At 41.6% G+C, this 20,443-nt stretch overlaps 1 protein-coding gene across 3 annotated transcripts in view; it reads left to right on the top strand.

The window, feature by feature from the left end:
• Positions 1-2,570: 2,570 nt before the first annotated feature.
• The window catches only part of LOC123997735 (lamin-A-like), a 31,099-nt gene continuing 13,226 nt past the window's right edge, over positions 2,571-20,443 (top strand). Inside the window, exons 1-3 of one of the 3 annotated variants that reach the window (XM_046302239.1) lie at positions 2,571-2,722; positions 8,225-8,360; positions 10,381-10,772. In XM_046302239.1, coding sequence (XP_046158195.1) covers positions 10,417-10,772 — 356 coding nt within the window. In that variant the 5' untranslated portion in view covers positions 2,571-2,722; positions 8,225-8,360; positions 10,381-10,416. Of the gene's footprint in view, positions 2,723-7,661; positions 7,799-8,090; positions 8,361-10,380; positions 10,773-20,443 lie in introns of those variants that run through there. The other 2 variants (XM_046302240.1, XM_046302238.1) reach the window with 2 other exon arrangements.

The raw sequence follows: 20,443 nt of genomic DNA on the forward strand, positions 1-20,443 counted from the left end.
TTGGCCCGGTGTAGGATCAGTTAGATGATTAATCTTCACGTTTTACTGGTGAAACTGCATCTGCATGTCAATCATTTGATTGATCTCAACCAGTTTCATGGGAATTACCAATGCATTTCGATCTTCTTGAATTACTCTTTCGTGAGTGAATTAGAGTAGATGGTGTCATCAAACTATTAGCCTTTCTTGTATTTTGTTTCAATGAAAGCATATATCCTTCCTAGTGGCTCTGTTGAGTTTTGGCATAGGATATTTTGTTGTTGGTTAGGATGGTTAGCTTCAGCTAACCATCCTAAAATCTAGTTTGAAATAAGGAGGTGTTTTTGGTGTAACAGTAACGTTGTAGACATGCTATGCTATTATATTCGGTTCTGTTATGTGATCTTGCGAGACATTGATTCAGCTTTGACCTAACTTTACTAAACGAGCACCATTGTGAAAAGTGATAATCTTCTATTCGTAATAATATAATAAGTGATGAGCAGGACTATTAGGTATAGCCAACAGATAATGATGATTGTGATTTTAAATGATTGGAGCACCCTTGGTAGTTCTAAAAGGACAGCGCTAAATGAACTTTGATTTAGTTTGCTTGAACACATGGTTACAATATACCCTATTACAGAATAAAATAAAACAGAGGTGAATGATCAATTCATATAATTTATTTGCATAGATTTAATCATCAACATAATTTGCAGGCAATTCATTTTAAAACGACCATAAAATCAAGCTTTTGGTGTGGTGTAGCCTATTCATGCATCTCATTGGACTATAATCTAAATCCATTATTACCTCCATCTTGGCCCGATTCACATTTCCAATTTCCCACCCTGACATACCAAGCTAGAACAGGCCCTGCACAAGAGGGGGTCTTGAAGTTTTAGTGAACATCAAAGTTGAATTAAGATTTTTTTTCAACAGGCCTTCGCAGTACACACATGTAGCCTACAGTTTTTCATCATTCTCACCACCGAGAGAAGACAGGGAGAAACCATAATTTACGCTACCTAGCCCGCTGTAGCCTACATATTTACAGTGCATTCAAAAATTATTCAGACCTCTTCCCTTTTTCCACATTTTGTTACGTTACAGCCTTATTCTAAATATATATTTTTTAAATGTTCTCATTAATCTACACACAATATCCCATAATGACAAAGTGAAAACGGTTTACATTTTTTATTTTAGCAAATGTTTTAAAAGTAACAAACAGAAATACTTGATTTACATAAGTATTTAGACCCTTTGCTATGAGACTCGAAATTGAGCTCAGGTACATCCTGTTTTCATTGATCATCCTTGAGATGTTTCTACATCTTGATTGGAGTACACCTGTGGTAAATTCAATTAATTTGACATGATTTGGAAAGGCACACACCTGTCTATATAAGGTTCCACAGTGCATGTCAGAGCACAAAAAACAAGCCATGAGGTTGAAGTAATTGTCCGTAGAGCTCCGAGACAGAATTGTGTCGAGGCACAGATCTGGGGAAGGGTACCAAAAAAATGTCTGCAGCATTGAAGGTTCCAAAGAACCCAGTGGCCTCCATCATTCTTAAATGGAAGATGTTTGGAACCACCAAGATTCTTCCTTGAGCTGGTTGCCTGGCCAAACTGAGCAATTGGTGGAGAAGGGCCTTGGTTAGGGAGCTCCACAATTCCTCTGTGGAGAACCTTCCAGAAGGACATCCATCTCTGCAGCACTCCACCAATCAGGCATTTTGGTAGGGTGGCCAGACGGAAGCCACTCATCAGTAAAAGGCACATAACAGCCCGCTTGGAGTTTGCCAAAAGGAACCTAAAGAACTCTCAGACCATAAGAAACAAGATTCTTTGGCCTGAATGCCAAGCATCATGTGTGAAGGGAACCTGGCACCATCTCTACGGTGAAGCATGGTGGTGGCAGCATCATGCAGTGGGAATGTTTTTCAGCGGTTTTGATAACTGTAAATATGTGTAACCATGTAAACTGCATGATGTCAACTTTGATGCTAATTAGCATTTTTGAATCTGATAGTAAATAGAGCTGAAAATATTGGTAAACATCACCTTGTCTGAGAGATATTTACATGGTTATCAAAAATTCACGCCAGGGTAAGACTACACGAAATAAAGCTCCTTTTAAGTGTTTCTAAAATTCCCTGTGGGAAAAATGAACGCTGAAAAAACTATTGGAACTATTTCCCTGTTTGAAACCAAGATTTATACACCTCCACTGTGGATCTCTATTTGGTTTGTCACTCTATTTTTCATGGAATTTTTGTGGTAATTGAATATAATTGATTCAGAATTTATAATAATTAATTTCCTGTCTATTCTCACAATGAAAAAGCTTCCTCAGCACTACACACCTGTTTATAGGTGCAGGGTTCGTGGTGACGGTTTTTTCCTTTTCCCCCTTCCTTTTTTATTTTTGTGTCACAAAATGAATATAACGTGATTGACCACACTACCGCACAGCAGGTGGCGGCATGCACAAACAAAATGAGCAAACGCCATGATACCAGAGAAGAAGACTTTAGCGGGCGCAGCAACGTAATTAAATCAAATTTGCAGATGGCTGGAACACCGTATGCCAGGCAGTTTATAATTAGGCTACATCAGTATTTCAAACCAATTGTAGGCTACTTACATTTCACTTAATGGTGACAAATGCGTATGTTTTTGAAGTGACTTTATTTCATCAGTCAACAAACCAAAAAGTCCCCAACTGGTTGTGGTAAGTTTTATCATAGAAGCCAATCTGGTCATATTCTGTTGAGGTGAAATGGTTTGCTGTTTTAAATCAGCATGTTTCCGTCACAATTTTTCCTTCTATAATATGTTTCCTAAAATGTAATTCCTGCACTTCACGTCAGTCAGAGTTCTCATCAACAGTTGGCCGGTGGGTGGCGCCTATGCCTTTGTTTCTGCCTGTGTTTACTGAAGGAGGAATAATTGTCTTGACTGGATGGATAACATAAGGCAGGGGGCGCGGCCACGTGTCTCTCAAACGTCAAGTACTACCTACCAAAATGTCCATTCCAGACGAATGGAATGATGAGATGAATTACTTTTTTTGCGAATTGTGAGAGATTAATATATTTTTGGGGGCGAATTATAAGAGATGAATTACATTACATTACCAACCCATATTTTGGGCCTGCTCATCAGCCTCAGTAGTCATTCACTAGATATTCAGCCAGCCATTAAAACAAGTGGTTAGGATTAGGAAGAGGCACATTGGAGTTATTTTCCATTTTGAGCCCTATACCCTCTTTATCTGTTCCTATGGGACACTTCATAATCACATCATGTTCCTAATTATGCTAAATGGGACCTTGGGCTTGATCCTTTGTCCCTTGTGGTCCTGTATCTTTTGGACCCACCCAAAGGGAGGATGCCTGTACAAAACAAAGTTAGCACATCGTCTGCCAATGTAGTCCTACTGTACTCTGCTGATACATTTAGTAAATCAGGAGCAGAAGAGTAGAGCATCTGAAGTGAAGCCTGCCATTCTTCCCCTGAGGGTAAAGGATTTACAGTTAATACCAGTCGGACAATGCATCAAAAACCATTCATACAACAGAGTATAAACCATTTTAGCATACACTGAAACTTTAATACAAAGTAGGCTGATGTATCTTTACATTTATTTTTGTTGAACTTTGTAGAGATTGATCCTGGTCACAACAATTACACCAGAGCAAACAGCCTAATAGCAACCTGTCTCAGCTGCATGTCAAATTATTTTCTGTAGCCATTTGTTCATTTCATAAGCTAACACAAAATAAACCAAGGTGGAAGTATGAAATAAACTAGGATATGCCTTGCAGTGAGAAATGTAACAAGTGATACTACTGTTAAGGGTGAATATTCCATACTTTGATTACTAGTTGCAGTTTTACTGTGGCCTTAGATGATATGTGACTCACCACCTGGATTCGGTCTTATGTAGCAAAATTTGAAATTGTGTTTTTTACTTTGGATAAAAGTAGAGACTCGAAGCTACAAAATTATACATCATGCACAGCATTTCTTTTAGGAACTATGGGAAAGTAATTCTGCTTTGAATGTTATATGCTTGTAAAATCACTTTTGAGAAAAGGGCCTTTGAATATTTTTTGGTACCTACTGGAGAGCTTCCTTTGTCTACACCCATTCAGTATTGTTCACATCCTCTTAAACCAGGCCCACCCATCTCTTTAAGGATTCACATGAGGTCATGTGCTAAACAGTGAGTAGTGTAGTTAAGACTAAAAGTGGTAGTAGCCTACAATAAGGAAAAGTTCCAGGTAAACAAAGTGTCCAGATAAAAATATTAGATAAAGCTTACCCAGACACACTTGTCTAAATTGATGCTATAACCCCAGCCACATCCTGTACGTAGTGCATCAGCATTTAATCGAGTATCTCATTCCTAAAAAATAAAACATTTAGATTGCTCAACAGTGTCTTTTTTTTGCTGCCCTCTTGGAATGCTATAGGGGAATGGAAAGAGAATGAAGCAGAAAGAAAGGGCTGACTGCAGAGTTAACATGCCACATGTTGCCTGTCATGTCTCGTAAGTTGCATCACAGGCTGTCATTCCTGTTCCTGCCTGTTGACTGGATGAGTGCCTCAGAGAGTTAGAGCATTCACTCCTGACCCTGGATTTCAGCGGACCCGCGTTGTGTGTTGGTTTTACATCAAGCAACAGCCTTCATCCAAAAGTCTGATCTCTCTGTTTAGGGCTGTGAGGATACCAGTATCATATTTCTTTTTTACATGGCAAAAATGAGAACACGAAGCAGAACAGTCTTTGGTCCTTTAAAATCTGATATACAGTTGAAGTCGGAAGTTTACATACGCCTTAGCCAAGTACATTTAAACTCTGTTTTTCACAATTCCTGACATTTAATCCTAGAAAAATTACCTGTTTTAGGTCAGTTAGGATCACCACTTTATTTTACGAATGTGAAATGTCAGAATAATAGAGAGAATGATTTATTTCAGCTTGTATTTCTTTCATCACATTCCCAGTGGTTCAGAAGTTTACACACACTCAATTAGTATTTGGTAGCTTTGCCTTTAAATTGTTTAACTTGAGTCAAATGTTTCGGGTAGCCTCCCACAAGCTTCCCACAATAAGTTGGGTGAATTTTGGCCCATTCCTCCTGACAGAGCTGGTGTAACTAAGTCAGGTTTGTAGGCCTCCTTGCTCGCTCACACCTTTTCAGTTCTGCCCACAAACATTCTATAGGATTGAGGTCAGGGCTTTGTGATGGCCGCTCCCATACCTTGACTTTGTTGTCCTTAAGCCATTTTGCCACAACTTTGGAAGTATGCTTGGGGTCATTGTCCATTTGGAAGAACAATTTGCGACCAAGCTTTAACTTCCTGACTGATGTCTTGAGATGTTGCTTCAATATATCCATATAATTTCCCTCCCTCATGATGCCGTTTATTTTGTAAAGTGCACCAGTCCCTCCTGCAGCAAATCACCCCACAACATGAGGTTGCCACCCCTGTGCTTCACGGTTGAGATGGTATTCTTCGGCTTGCAAGCATCCCCCTTTTTCCTCCAAACATAATTATGGTCATTATGGCCAAACAGTTCAATTTGTGTTTCATCAGACGAGAGGACATTTCTCTAAAAAAAGTATAATCTTTGTCCCCATGTGCAGTTGTAAACCATAGTCTGACTTTTTTTATGGCTGTTTTGGAGCAGTGGCATCTTCCTTGCTGAGCAACCTTTCAGGTTATGTTGATGTAGGACTCGTTTTTACTGTGGATATAGATACGTTTGTACCGGTTTCCTCCAGCATCTTCACAAGGTCCTTTGCTGCTGTTCTGGGATTGATTTGCACTTTTCACACCAAAGTACGTTCAACTCTAGGAGACAGAACGCGTCTCCTTCCTGAGCGGTATGATGGCTGCGTGGTCCCATGGTGTTTATACTTGCGTACTATTGTTTGTACAGATGAACGTGGTACCTTCAGGCATTTGGAAATTGCTCCCAAGGATGAACCAGAATTGTGGACGTCTACAATTTTCTTTCTGAGGTCTTGGCCAATTTCTTTTGATTTTCCCATGATGTCAAGCAAAGAGACACTGAGTTTGAAGGTAGGCCTTGAAATACATCCACAGGTACACCTCCAATCTACTCGAATTATGTCAAATAGCCTATCAGAAGCTTCTAAAGCCATGACATCATTTTCTGGAATTTTCCAAGCTGTTTAAAGGCACAGTCAACTTAGTGTATGTAAACTTCTGACCCACTGGAATTGTGATACAGTGAGTTATAAGTGAAATAATCTGTGTGTAAACAATTGCTGGGAAAAATTACTTGTGTCATGCACAAAGTAGATGTCCTAACCGACTTGCCAAAACTATAGTTTGTTAACAAGACATTTGTGGAGTGGTTGAAAAATGAGTTTTAATGACTCCAACCTAAGTGTATGTTAACTTCCAACTTCAACTGTATGTGAAATATTATGTGCTATAGTTTGGAAAATAAATAAATGTTTCTCTGGATGACATAATGTTTGTTTCCGAAATTAGGGCTGTTTTCCTAAAGAGTTCAAATCCATTTTGTGTTTGGTTTCCTTGCCACGATACTAATGAGTATTGTGATTCTGGTATTGTCTCGGTCCTACTATTGTTAACCCAAAGGGTTATATGGTTATGTTATTTGTGCGGGTACCAAAATGAAGTGAATTTTTATGTAACCTTTTATTTGACTTGGCAAGTCCGTTAAGAACAAATACTTATTTACAATGATGGCCTAGGAACAGGCCGTCAGTTGTTCAGGGGCAGAACGACATATTTTTATCTTGTCAGTTCGGGGATTCGCTCTAGCAACCTTTCGGTTACTGGCCTAACGCTAAAACCACTAGGCTACCTGCCGCCACAATTTGAAGCAAACCCTGTAGTAGCTTCTTAGTACTATGTTTTTTTGAGTCCTCTATGGTTCAGGCACAGATGCAGTCCACCCAAAGAGTAGGCTATTTGCTGCTTTTTTAGTATAGTCCAATGTCCAGTATAAGAGTTTGGGGTAAATACTTCATTTGGAACAAGCTTGTTGTTTGTTAGGGGAAGTGGTGTAAAGTACATAAGTAAACATACTTTTAAGTACTACTTAAGTAGGTTTTTGGAGTGTCTTCACATTACTTTACTATTTATATAGTACTCAAGTATGACAATTAGGTACTTTTTCCACCACTTTTTAGGGGGAATGCCTAAGGAGCAAGAACAGTGAGCGGGAGGGAGGGAGAGAAATGGGAGAGAGGAAGGGGTAAAAAAAGGGGGCAGCGCTGAACACAGTGAGCTGTTTGTGCTGGGATATGTGACTCAGAGAGAGAAGGCCACAAAATTACAGGCCCTTTCCACTACTAGAGCTTTGCCAGGGTACTCCCATAGCTACTGGGCCTGTCCAATGCCATGCCCACACTCTCCATCAACAGTACACACACACACACACACACACACACACACACACACACACACACACACACACACACACACACACACACACACACACACACACACACACACACACACAGAATAACCATCCCCTCCTGACATTGGACTTGATTGGACCTGTTCTTTCATTAACTCCACCCCGAGGCAATAAATACAAGATCCATCTTCGAGCAGAGATGATAAAGAGACCTGGGAGCTTGAAGATGACCTATGGGAATTACTTTATTGGTGTACTGTGCTGTACCCTTCATTGGAAATATAGCAGTAACATAGACGATTTTCTTGGGAATTTTTGGTCTTTTGATTTAAAAAAATGGTGCAAACAATCTTTTTTTTGTGAGCTGACAGTAAGGTGATGATTTGCAATTACAGACTAGACAAATTTGTACAGCTCCATACAGTTAATTTAAAGAATGTATCAGGACGGACTTTCCATCCAACCATTTTTCTCTGTCTGTTTGCACTTGAAAGTGGAGCTTTCACTGACAGGCCACATGTCCAAGCAGTTGGGATCACTGTGTCTGTGAGCCCACTGTGAATGAAAGAGAAAGGAAAAGAGAGTGAGAGAGAGAGACACCAGGGAGCTAAGTAGTTGCTGTGCTGTGTGTGGGTTCTATCTGTATTAGTCCAGCCTGGCTCCTCCTTGCCCCACCCTCTCCCTACTTCCCGCTCTCTTTCTCCAGCGATACATGTGCAGGGAGAGACTGTGACACAGCCATTCCAGAGCGTGAGCCAAAGGCACACAGACAGCACTGATCCTCCTCCCTATACTCCACAGGGGCACCTCAGACCCAGAGAAGAACACCTATCTACAACACACAGCGGCAGCTGAACTTCCAGAGAGGTCCGGCTGTGCAGACACACACACTGCTCCACCAGGAGGCTTCCACTCACAACCTCACACTCTCACTAAGGTAAGGTAAAGACGTTTTGGCTCTGGTTGCACTTTGACTGACAGTTGTGAATGTCAGCCCACACTAACAGAGATGTGAGAATAGGTTCCTGCTTGTACTTTGATCTTGACGGCTACAGTGTACAGTTCAAATTTCATTTCACTTTCGTTGTTGACCGGTTGGGGGTGTAGGATAACAACTCGGCTGTGACCTTTTCAAAGTATATAAGTCATTCAGTGTAAGTTACTCTAATGCATGGTTATTGGGGAAAGTAATGTAGTAGTTACTCTTTCCAAAAGTACCTCATTATCTATGGAAAGGGCTTGACACATGTGCATTATATGTAGTGCTAAGGTGTTCACATTCATCAGTTACTTATTTATCATAAATGCTGTATCATTGCACGAGTAATGAAATAGATTACATCTGAGTGCTTCCTCACAAAACCCAGACAAAAAAGAGGATTTTCTCAAAATGAAATTCATACAACAGTCCTTTGGAAGAAGGATTGTTAACGTACAATGAGTGTACAAAACATTAGGAACACCTGCTCTTTTATGACTGACTGACCAGGTCAAAGCTATAATCCATTATTGATGAAACCCGTTAAATCCACTTCAATCAGGGCAGTTGAAGGGGAGAAGATTAGTCAAAGATGGATTTTTAAGCCTAGAGACAATTGAGGTATGGATTGTGTATGTGTGCCATTCAGAGGGTGAATAGGCAAGAGCATTATTTAAGTTCCTTTGAATAGGGTATGGTAGTAGGTGCCAGGTGCACCGGTTTGTGTGTGTCAAACTGGAACACTGCTGGGCTTTTCACTCTCAAGTTTCCCGTGTGTATCAAGAACGGCCCACCAACCAAAGGACATCTAGCCAACTTGACACAACTGTCGGCACCATTGGAGTCGACATGGGCCAGCATCCCTGTGGAACGCTTTCAACACCTTGTAGCGTCTGTGCCCCGAAGATTTGAGGCTGTTCTGAGGGCTAAAGGGGGTGGAATATTAGGAAGGTGTTCCTAATGTTTGGTACATTCAGTGTGTATTTAAAATGTGTATCTAAAAGCATAATTGAGAAATAATTAGTCAAAGATGGCATATTTATGACATTTCGGGCATACCAAGGCCTCCTTTAAGACTCCATAATGTTTAATCTGTAGATGCTACAAAGCAAGAATTGGTGGCATAAGAAGCTTTACAGCGTGCTCTGTAATAGGAGTAGTATTTAGATTTCAATATTTATTTTTAACATTAATTTTTTAATATTGACATATAAACATGGATATTGAAAATATATATAATTTTCTGTATTGCTAATTGTCAATATGTTGTGGAAACATAATTTAATCTACTGTGAATCTCAGCTAGATTTTTGGGCTTCGAAAGCCTTTTATCCAGTACTTTCTGACAGTCATTTCACTGCTGCCTCTGCCCATCTAAACATTGAGAAAGTGGTTCTTCATCTCCTAGTGAGGGCATCCTGCTGTGTTTGTTTATGTAGTGAGTCAAGGCCATGGTGTAATGACTGAGATTTAGGCAAGCCGAATGTAAGTGGAGGGAGACAACCATCGGACACATTTCTCCGAATTAGTGACTCTGGCATAATTAGCAGGCTGTTAGTACTTCTTCACTCTGTCTCAACAAGCAGTTGGTGGACAAGGTAGATGATGCAGATATTCTTTGCTTGTGTAATGTTTGTTCATTGTTTCGTATGCTTCTGTAGTTCTTGAATACATATTTTGTGTGTTATCAAAATTGTCTAATTGCCTGTTCACTGCAGACGCCAGACGGTGGGAATTAGACTTGCCCAGGAGAGAGCTAAAGTTGCTTAACCACCCAAACAGCATTTTTAGTAGGGCTTCTCTGATGGTGAGAGAGATGCGTAGCTGTTATACACCTAAGCCCCAACCCCCTCCTCCTTTACTATTTTCTATTTTGGCACATGCTAACTCACATGGTTCCTCCCTCAGGCTTCGCTATACTTGTTCTAACATTTGCTGTATCAGATGTTGATTAACTAATTAATCCTTCCCTCCACAGCCTGTCTCCCAGCCAACCACCTGAACCACCTGCTGGATGTCCACTATGGAATCTCCGGGTCAGAAACGAGCCAGCCGCGGTGGGACTGCCACCCCACTCTCCCCAACCCGCATCTCTCGCCTGCAGGAGAAGGACGACCTGTGCAACCTCAACGACCGTCTGGCCGTCTACATCGACAAGGTGCGCTCGCTGGAGATAGAGAATGCTGGGCTGCGGCTGCGCATCACCGAGTCCGAGACCGAGATCAGCCGTGAGGTGACGGGCATGAAGGTGGCCTATGAGACGGAGCTTGCCGACGCCCGCAAGACCCTCGACTCGGTGGCCAAGGAGCGCGCCCGACTGCAGCTGGAGCTAGGAAAAGTCAAGGAGGATTACAAGGAGCTCAAAGTCAGGTAGGACACATTGGGTTGGTAGGGTTTAGGTCATTTTTTTTGTAGGCAGCATGTAAAGGCTGCAAAAACAAATGTTCAGTTGAATTGAGGCCAAATGTTCTAGGTGTGGGGCAAGAGAGCTAGCAAAGATGGGTTTGCAGGACTATTATTAGGGGAAACCCTGGGATGGGGGCAGAAAGGCAGGAGGTTTATGGGTAATCCTGTATCAAATTGTGGTGTCATAAAGTTAGTCTATTGCCATGCTCCCTGTTGTAAGTTTCTGGCTGAGGGACACATTGGGTTTTGGCCAAGTGGCTAATTAATTTAGTCTAAATTTGAAAGTGATTGTGATTCAGCATGTAATCTCACTGACACACATTTAACTGCCTACAACCAACTATATGATGATAGGGAGGGGCATATGCAAACCAGAGGACGAGACACCATCTCATTTCATTATACCTAATTTGTGGTGACGTTATTTCCCTGTACTGGCTCTGACTCATCAACCAGTGCAGGTCTGCTCTTACTCCAGTCCTTCACTACAGTCATTCTCAATTAAGTAGATTTCCACTACTACATCATGTTCCTCTTTCTCTTCCAAAACATAAGTACACCAGCCCTGAAACCATTTTCACCCTGGACTGGATACCTAGTATGCTGGCACATTTGTCAGAGCGTTGGTCAGATAAGCCTTTACTAATAAATAATTGAATTTAACCCATTGCAACCTTTAATTCCAAGGCAGTTTGCCACTGAGGATGTGAGTGGTAGTGCTTCTAATCCACACCTGGGTGATGCAACCTCCATTTTGCACCAGAATGCACACTACCTTAAACTCCGACTTCTAAAATCCTTTAGAGGTGTGGAGAGCGACATGCCTGACATTAGTTGTGTACATTCCTGGTGGTTTTCATCAGGTTGGGTAGTAATACTCTATTCCCCTACATGGTAATGACAAAGGGCCCAGCCACGGGGCCACGCCCTGACAAACAGCTCGCTCTGTTTAGCTTGACTTATGAGTGTAATGACAGTCAACCCTCCCACAATCCCATGCATGCAATGCATTATTACACAGCGCATTTCAATCAAAGCCTATAAGCAGGTTTCCAGGTTAAGATAAAATATGCATTAATCCAAACTCTGGTGTTGGCACCATTCTCCAACCAACTGAGCCATCGGAACTGGCTGGGTATGTTAGACTTAGACCTTTGGGAGAATGTTAAAGGGATCTGTCTACCAGAGTTAAGTGGGTAAATGTGCCCACAGACTAGACAATAGCTCACATCTCTCGCTCTCTCTCTCTCTCTCTCTCTCTCCTACGAGCAGGCAACGGCCTGCAATGACTCCACAGGAATGTTTGAATATCTTGGCAAAGTGCAAATCGGTTTGCAGTGTGTCTGAGAAAATGAAAGACAGTTGAAAGTGTTAGTTGTATTTACTTGTTATTTTACTTTAAAAAAAAAACTTCTTTAATGTACCCTCGTTTATGCATGGGGCTTCCCTCCGCAGGGAGTAGCAAACAGAGAAAAGGAATATTTTAAGCTATTCAAACACGGTCTTCAACAGCTTCTCATTGGCATGACTCTGGTTTTCAACACCATGCAATTGCAATGTTGAAGCAATGGTGTCTGTACAGAGACGTGAGGGTGGAGTCTTACTTGTTCAACCATAGTGCCATTGTGTTTTCACTGGGTTAATGTTTCAATTAATGTTTGCAGTGTATCTGTCAAGATGGAATGTACAGTGTTTGGTGTGCCCAACGTTGCAGGTGAGGGTGTGGCTCTGGGGTGGGTTTGTGTTTGAGTGCCGACCTTGGTCAAGGTGTGGACTTCTGGGTCTTGACTTGAGTGTGTTGAGTGAGTTGGGCTGTCTGAGGAGTAGTGACTCTCTTTAAAAGCCAAGTCTGTTTGGTGAGTGAATGGAATTTTACAGTTCACTTAAATTCTCTTTCCCATTGTGCCGTAAGGTCCCTAGCTCAGTGAAGAATAGCAACAGCGCCTATAACTTCTGTTGGAAACCAATCATTTGTTACAAGTGTGGTGGAAATGTATCTCTCAGGCCTGCGTGGGCAGCCTCGGTCTCTTACGCTGCAGCCGGTGTGTTTGCCAGTGTTTGGTTGCCATGGCAGCTGGGGAGTCTTGGCATGGGCGTGTGACAGGGTGGTGACTCAGAGGTTTTTCAGGGCCTTGATTGTGGGAAGGGAGCTGCTGGCTGTGGCATTTCTTTAGGTCTGGATTTCTGGGGCAGAGCAGCGAGCCATCTTTATTAATAGTTCATACGTATCATCTAGTTCCCTATCAACACCATGTTATTACCCTTGGCTGGTGCCCTATGAGGACTTGCAAGTAAATGTAACTTTCTTATCAGAGACAGAGCAGTATACCGTCCCAACAAATAAAGTGTGCATGTCCCTTTCAACAACATTCTTAGTCATTCAAATATTATAATACCCCATTACTGTAGGGCCTACATTATACAGTGCCAAGCCCTCTAGCCCTGTTTTGTAGTGTGCTGCAGCAGATGTAACGGTCACTTACCACGGCCTGTGACTATACACACCTGTTCTTAGTCGTCTTTGTCGCAACAGACACATGCAACTCCCCTGAGGACAGACCATCGCCATTGGGCTACTAGGATGTAAACTGCTCGTCTACAACCCAGTCTAGCTTGTAAATGATTTTTCAGGGGGGATAAAAACAAACCTTATTTGGCTAAAGCATGTTCCACTGTTAGGATAGAGTAGGAATCGCTAGGCTAGAACACAAGCGGGCTAGCCTAAAAATATTGACTACCCACCTAAGATGCTGCTATGCTGCAATATGATTTGCTAAGCTTCAACATGAGCCCCAAGGCTTGGCCCACACTCCCACATTCGTCAAGGTCTACTTATCCACTGTGGATGCTCCTCCTCTGGAACCTAAGAGGGGCGGCGGACGCCAGTCTCATGACACAGTGCCTTCCATCTGTGGCTGTGAAATAGGAGCATGTGTGGGGGAACCTGCTCCTGGTCGTCATTGGCAGGACAATCCCTTGTCTCCCCATCCAGACGATGAATAGGCTGCTTCGTGTTGACAATATACAGGGAGACCCATGCAAGCTCTGCAGATACGGTGTTCTTTCTAGATCTTATTGTTGGTTCACCTGTTGAAAAATGCCACTGAATTATATTGTCAAAACCTATTGCTTTTTGACTTTCACTCCCTGGAAGTAAAGATGGTTCGCTAATCTATTGCAAACTGTAGAACAATTATTTTTTATGGTCGGAGTTGTAGGCATTCGGGATCAAAGGTGGTGGAATGGGCTAGATCATTGAGGGAGTTCAAAACCCACTCCCATTTCCAGACTCTTCTCCAAGGTTGCTGTGTGTAACACCTGTTGGCAAAGAGTAACAGATAAGTGTAGCTAATGGTGGGACAGGACAGATAACATCTTCTAACACGCGTAGATGTTTTGTCTGTCTATTGAGGGTACGGTATGCAGGATAAATGTTCATTAGAATGAATATGGTTGCAGTGTGAAGTTTCCCAACGTATTTCCTCTTTTAACCGTCATTTCATTCCAATGACCTGAATGATGGAAAATCTGATATGAAGTCGTTTGGCTTCTTTATTTACTGTAATGTATTTTGTGTTGGAGTGGCTGCCATGCCAACTTGTAGCACTTTGGAGCTATCAGAGAACACAGAAGGAAGTACACTTATCATATAGCATGAACACATTTCCTTCATTAAGAACGTTTTTGTCTCAGTTTCATTTCTGCGCTCGTGCTCACACACACAGCATATGTTTTACTATATTTGTGGGGACCTGAAATGGATTTCCATTCAAAATCCTATTTTCTCTAAACCTAACCTTAACCCGCAACCCTAAACCTAACCCATAAAGCTTCAAATAGCATTTGTCCTGGTAGGGAGAATTTACCTTGTTTTACTGTCCTTTTGGGGATTTCCGGTACCCACAAGGATGGTAATACAAGGAGGCTAAGTGGTCTATTTGTAGGCCCAAATATTTTATAAACACATAGTTTGGTTACCACTAGTAACCAAGGGCTGTACGGCTACTTTTAGCTTAGGGAAACTCTAAACAATTCTCTGACGTCTACTGCACTCTACTTCCATTTAATCATGTGAATGTTCTGCCGGGCTGACACACAGCTGGACGACAGGAGGAACCCATTGAAGTCCATTTGTTATGCTAAAGTGTTTGAATTAAGTCACTCTCCCTCTAAAATGGACAAGAGCAAACATCCTCTCCCCACCAATGAATGATGATGTATCAAAGCTGTTGAAATACTCTGGTTCTGCACTCAGACAACCTCTCAATAAAGGCTTTTGGCTCAATCCCTCTGGATATGAATGTTTAAAGTTCACAATAGAAGTTCACCTCAGGGAAAGCAATAGTTGGTACCCATCCTTAATTGTGCAGAACATAACTTGAATTGAATATAAGAAGAAAAATGTCTTATTCAACATAGAATCCATCTTTGCTACAGTTCGTGAGGCACAAAGAATCAATATTTGGTTTCTAAAGCGCTCGCTCTTCATGGAACAGATAGGCTGCACACACTGCTGAGTTTATTTTCCCCACTCGTTTTCCTCGGGGACGAAATGTGTACCAGTTTATTATACTACAGCTTCTCCCAGGAGGTTTGGATTCTCTCTGAAAACTCCCTTGAGGGCAGCGTCATTCTACCAGCATGACCTCAGCCTGTATCATGTGACACAGTGTGACCTTCTCAAGTTATACAGAACCAAGTCTGTCTGGACCACAGGCTCCCTGGATTTGGGTGACACACTTTATTTTAGCCACAACGGTGTGTAGGCCACAAATTAAACCTGTTCTGTGACCTGCTATTAGAGAGACAGGTTCAGGCTTATTGAAATGTTTAAGTATATTTAAAAAATGTGTTATAGAAACATTGTTTGTCATTTTGGGGCGGCAGGGTAGCCTAGTGGTTAGAGTGTTGGACTAACAACCGGAAGGTTGCAAGTTCAAAACTCCCGAGCTGGCAAGTCTGTCGTTCTGCCCCTGAACAGGCAGTTAACCCACTGTTCCGAGGCTGTCATTGAAATTAAGAATTTGTTCTTATCTGACTTGCCTAGGTAAAATAAATAAATGAACAGCCAGTTTTCATGTTGATTATTTTTATTAAAAAAATTGCACCTTTTAATTAACTAGGCAAGTCAGTTAAGAACAAATTATTATTTACAATGACGGCCTAGGTTAACTGCCTTGTTCAGGGGCAGAACGACAGTTCTGGTTGGGGATTCGATCCAGCAAACTTTTGGTTACTGGCACAACGCTCGAACCACTAGGCTATCCTGCCGCCCCATTGAGAGCATTTTACAAGTGTTTACTGTGTCATTAGTAGTTAGTTCAGCAGCTGTTCAACTAGTTTATTGATTAGTAATGAATAGGGAGCTTGAAGGCTGACTTCCAGTGGCTGTAGTTATAAAACATGGAATGTTGTTAATAGTAAGTCTGATATGAAGGTTCTACAATTGATGGCTATTCTCATACATTGTTTTGTCTTTCAACTTAGTGTTCCCTAGGCTCTAGGGGTCTCCAAAGGCGTGAGTGGGGCAAGTGGGAGTATACCTAGGCTAGTCTCGTGGCTACTCACTCCACTGGCCCTAACAAAGTACATGGCAATGGAAAACACATGTGCTAAGACTGTACATGTGATGTCTGCTATATAGAGCTCTCTTTGTTGGGCTGAGTTTTGATAATTGAAGAGTAGTGTTTGGCCTTTCAGTAGACCAGTACTGTGTTCGGAGAAGGCATTGGCGGGCTGGAACGAGTGTGTGTGTGGATAAGAGTTTCCATAGCACTTTGATTCTTTTCAAGACCCAGCCAAGCTGAATGAGTCATCCGCTCTCTAACAGGGTAAATCACTTTAAAATGCTGGGCCTCTGCACACATGCTCACTCCACACGAACACACATCATACTTAGACACACACATTGTATGTACCCAAATTATAACACACACACTCACCTCAACGTAAGTTACACACACAACACACTGGGAAGTTCCCATTTGGTAGTGGATGAAGTGGATGCGACCCCCAAATGTTATAATCTGATCAGTAATGTAACTGCCAGTGGATTACCACAACTCTGAATGCTCAAAGTACATTTGAGATTATCAATATGTCTGAAGCGTTTTCATTTCCTTCAACAGAGTTTGATGTTTTGCATGGAGCATTTTGAACATTCAGGAAGACCTCCAGATGTTTAGCATTTTGTGTCACTAAACAACACTCTTGTTTACTGGAGCCTATACAAGCCAAGCTTTAAAAGGATTGTGATGTGTAACCAGGTGCAGGCCAATGTTGTCCAATGCACTGTTATAGACTACTCCCCAATGCAAGTGTTCACTAAGGAAATGTTTACTGACGTTTACATACCGTAATGCAGAAGGGAACTAATCTTAACATTAAAGATGGATTGTGTAACATTGGGCGACTTGACCAAATTCACATAGAACTGTGGGTTATAGATCTGTCATTCTCGTTGAAAGTAAGTCTAAGAAGCGGTAGAGCTGTTCTATGCACTACTTCTATGCTTCCTGTTCTTAAGTTTAGTTTTTGCATAGTTTACTTTTCGGTTTTGCACACCTGCTTCCAACAGCTGAAAATACAATATTTTTGGTTATGAAAAATATATTTCACTGCAATTTAGATGGTACAATGATTCTCTACACTATACTTGCTTGTTTTGTCACAAACTGAAATTAAGCGAACTATTAGAATTTTAGCAACCAGGAAATGGTGGCGCGATTTCTGCATAGTGCATCAAACAGTTGGGATCTAACTACATATTCCCATTGGCTAGAATAGGCTAAAGAATGTTAAAGCTAACACTGCTCCTCCTATTAGGCGCCACACAGTCTGCTGTATTAGTTCCATAATGCTAACGTTAGCACCACTCCCCATCTATTCACATGGCACCACAGCAGAGCTTTCATTGTAACTCAATGCAGCTGCATGGGGTAATTGGCCTCAGATCAGTTAAGCTCTGAATCTGTTCATTGGCGTGCTCAGAACATTTTGAATGGGGTGGCCAAGGTGGGACACAGACCCAGTTTAGGGGGATTTGTATATATATTTTTTGGGGTGGGGGGGTTGTACAAATTTCAATTATATAATGGTTCAACACATATTAAATGCTTAAGTTTGGTACATTTCCTTGTTCAAATAAATCAATTCCAAAAGTATTTGCATTTGAGGTCAGGATTTTATAGAACAGCAGCATACAGCAGTAAATTCACTTGAAAGTGACATCCAGAGAGCAAATTTATACCGTGACATTCAGTGGGGTGTCTTTTATTCTTAAGCGACCTCCTATGTGTTCTTGTGCCTGCACAAATGTATTTTTATCGGCTTTATAGTAAATTAATGTAATTTAACTGTAGAAATATTCCCTTTTAATGTGTCATGAACACAACCAGTCTGATGTTATCACCTGATTGGTAAACAAATCACATCAAAAAGTAGGGCAAGTAGGTTACCTGCACACGTTTGTCTACTCTAAAGTCCAGCATCCGAACAGTGCACTGTGCAGCCACCATTTGAATGGAAAGGGATCTTACAAACGCCATAAGTGTAATGACATTCAACCTACAAAGTCTCCAAAAATGAACAATTAAAAAAAAGAAACACTTATAAAATTATTTCTCATTTGTGTCTAACGGTCTTTCATAATTTTCCTTCAATTCACCAGAGAAAGCATCGAAAGTGAGGCGAACAGCGCCCCTCTGTCTTATCTGTAGCCCATGTATCTGATGCTGTATGGACATGTCATACTCTTCTTGGCCAGACAAGATCAGATACATGGGCTACACATACTAAGACAGAGGGGTGCTGTTTCGCTCGCTCAGATGCTTTTTCCAGTGAGATGCTCGGTGCCCATCATGTCAATATATTTTCAGAGAAGACCGATCAGATCTCTGAGGGGGTCATTGGCGTGGCCAACCAGATTTCGGTGGGGGGGACACACACCACCCCACTTGGCCTCAGATCAGTTAAGCTCTGTCCCCACTGACTCTGTTTGCTCTGTCAAAGCCAGTCATACACTGTTTGCTGTTCATCTACATGGGAGCGTATGTTCTACCAAGGTTAAAATGTATTTAAACTTTGTCAGTATGCAGTAGTTTGATTCCAAGCAATCTCAATTCATTTCATTAGTGTTATCGTCTGAAATTTGACTAAAGCTCATAGGTGATACAGGCTACTACAGGTTTAAAATACATTTAGAGCTGTAAGAATTAATTTACATAGCTACATCACTTTCTGTGTGTCGGTAACTCTCCTGACAGTTGAAGTATTATAAAACGAGTGTTACAAGTGGTAATAGACAAGGACAAACTGGCTAACCTGTGTTCTCTACCTTATCGGGGCTAGACAATCAAACAATAGCTAGCTTTTATGCCAACATGCTGAATGAAAGGGCACCAGGCTTCTGACTCATATCATGGTGAATCACTAACTCACTATCATTGAAAGTGGAACCAGGCCTGTGTCACGTACACACAGAGCCAGAGCTACATAAAAAGCTTTATCTGTGGGAGAGATGCTTTCTTTTGGTCATTGCTGGCCATGTGTTTGAATGGGGATATTATGGGAGGCAAAAAGCAGGGTCATGTTCAATAGACATGACAGGGGGGGAAAAAAACATTTTGATGTGGGGGGGGGTTAGTTTTCTGTTTCAAAACTTTTTGTACCTACTGAGCATGACCCATGTGTAGGCTGTTTATGGCCTCCCCTCTGTAACCTCGCCCCCCCACACTGCTTGTCTATTTGAAACACATAGGAAGATAGCAGTCTTGAGCACCATGATGCTGGTGGTGAAACACATAGGAAGATAGCAGTCTTGAGCACCATGATGCTGGTGGTGAAACACATAGGAAGATGGCAGTCTTGAGCACCATGATGCTGGTGGTGAAACACATAGGAAGATAGCAGTCTTGAGCACCATGATGCTGGTGGTGAAACACATAGGAAGATGGCAGTCTTGAGCACCATGATGCTGGTGGTGAAACACATAGGAAGATGGCAGTCTTGAGCACCATGATGCTGGTGGTGAAACACTAGGAAATCTATTCCCATCTGCCCATATGGATGTGGTGAGTGGGTGGCTTCTGGCTATGGCTGGGTTGTTTTCCCCTTGTGATTTATCTCACACACACACACACACACACACACGGAATGAAAACAATCCTTTCCATTGTGTTTTGATCCCAGAAGAGACATGATCATGTGCCAGCCTGTACTTTGGATTATAATATTTTCTTTTAATGTCAGAGATTTCCATGTCCTCTTAACAGTGCTTCTAAATGATGTTCACATAAACAACCTTTTAGTTGAAATAATACATGACATACTTAAACATTTTGTTGAATCAGTACAGAAGTAGGTTGAACCAATCCACGGTCTGAATACTTAACTTTAAATATGAACCGCACATTTTTTCATTTAAACAATGCTGTTTTCAGCATTCTCCTGAAACTCTGACACATTGTGTAGTCTGGCTGTTGGTCTTGGAAAAACTCTCTACTGCTATTTCTGGACCTTGTTTGCACTAAGACCCCATTATTCAACAGCCTTTTCCCCTCTAGGCTCTCTGTGTCCTAAACTTACCACTTTGGTATTGGGAAAATGGGATTGTGAAGGATTGCTATTAATAGGGA

The sequence above is a fragment of the Oncorhynchus gorbuscha genome, linkage group LG15 (genome assembly GCF_021184085.1).
Source record: "Oncorhynchus gorbuscha isolate QuinsamMale2020 ecotype Even-year linkage group LG15, OgorEven_v1.0, whole genome shotgun sequence".
NCBI lineage: Eukaryota > Metazoa > Chordata > Actinopteri > Salmoniformes > Salmonidae > Oncorhynchus > Oncorhynchus gorbuscha.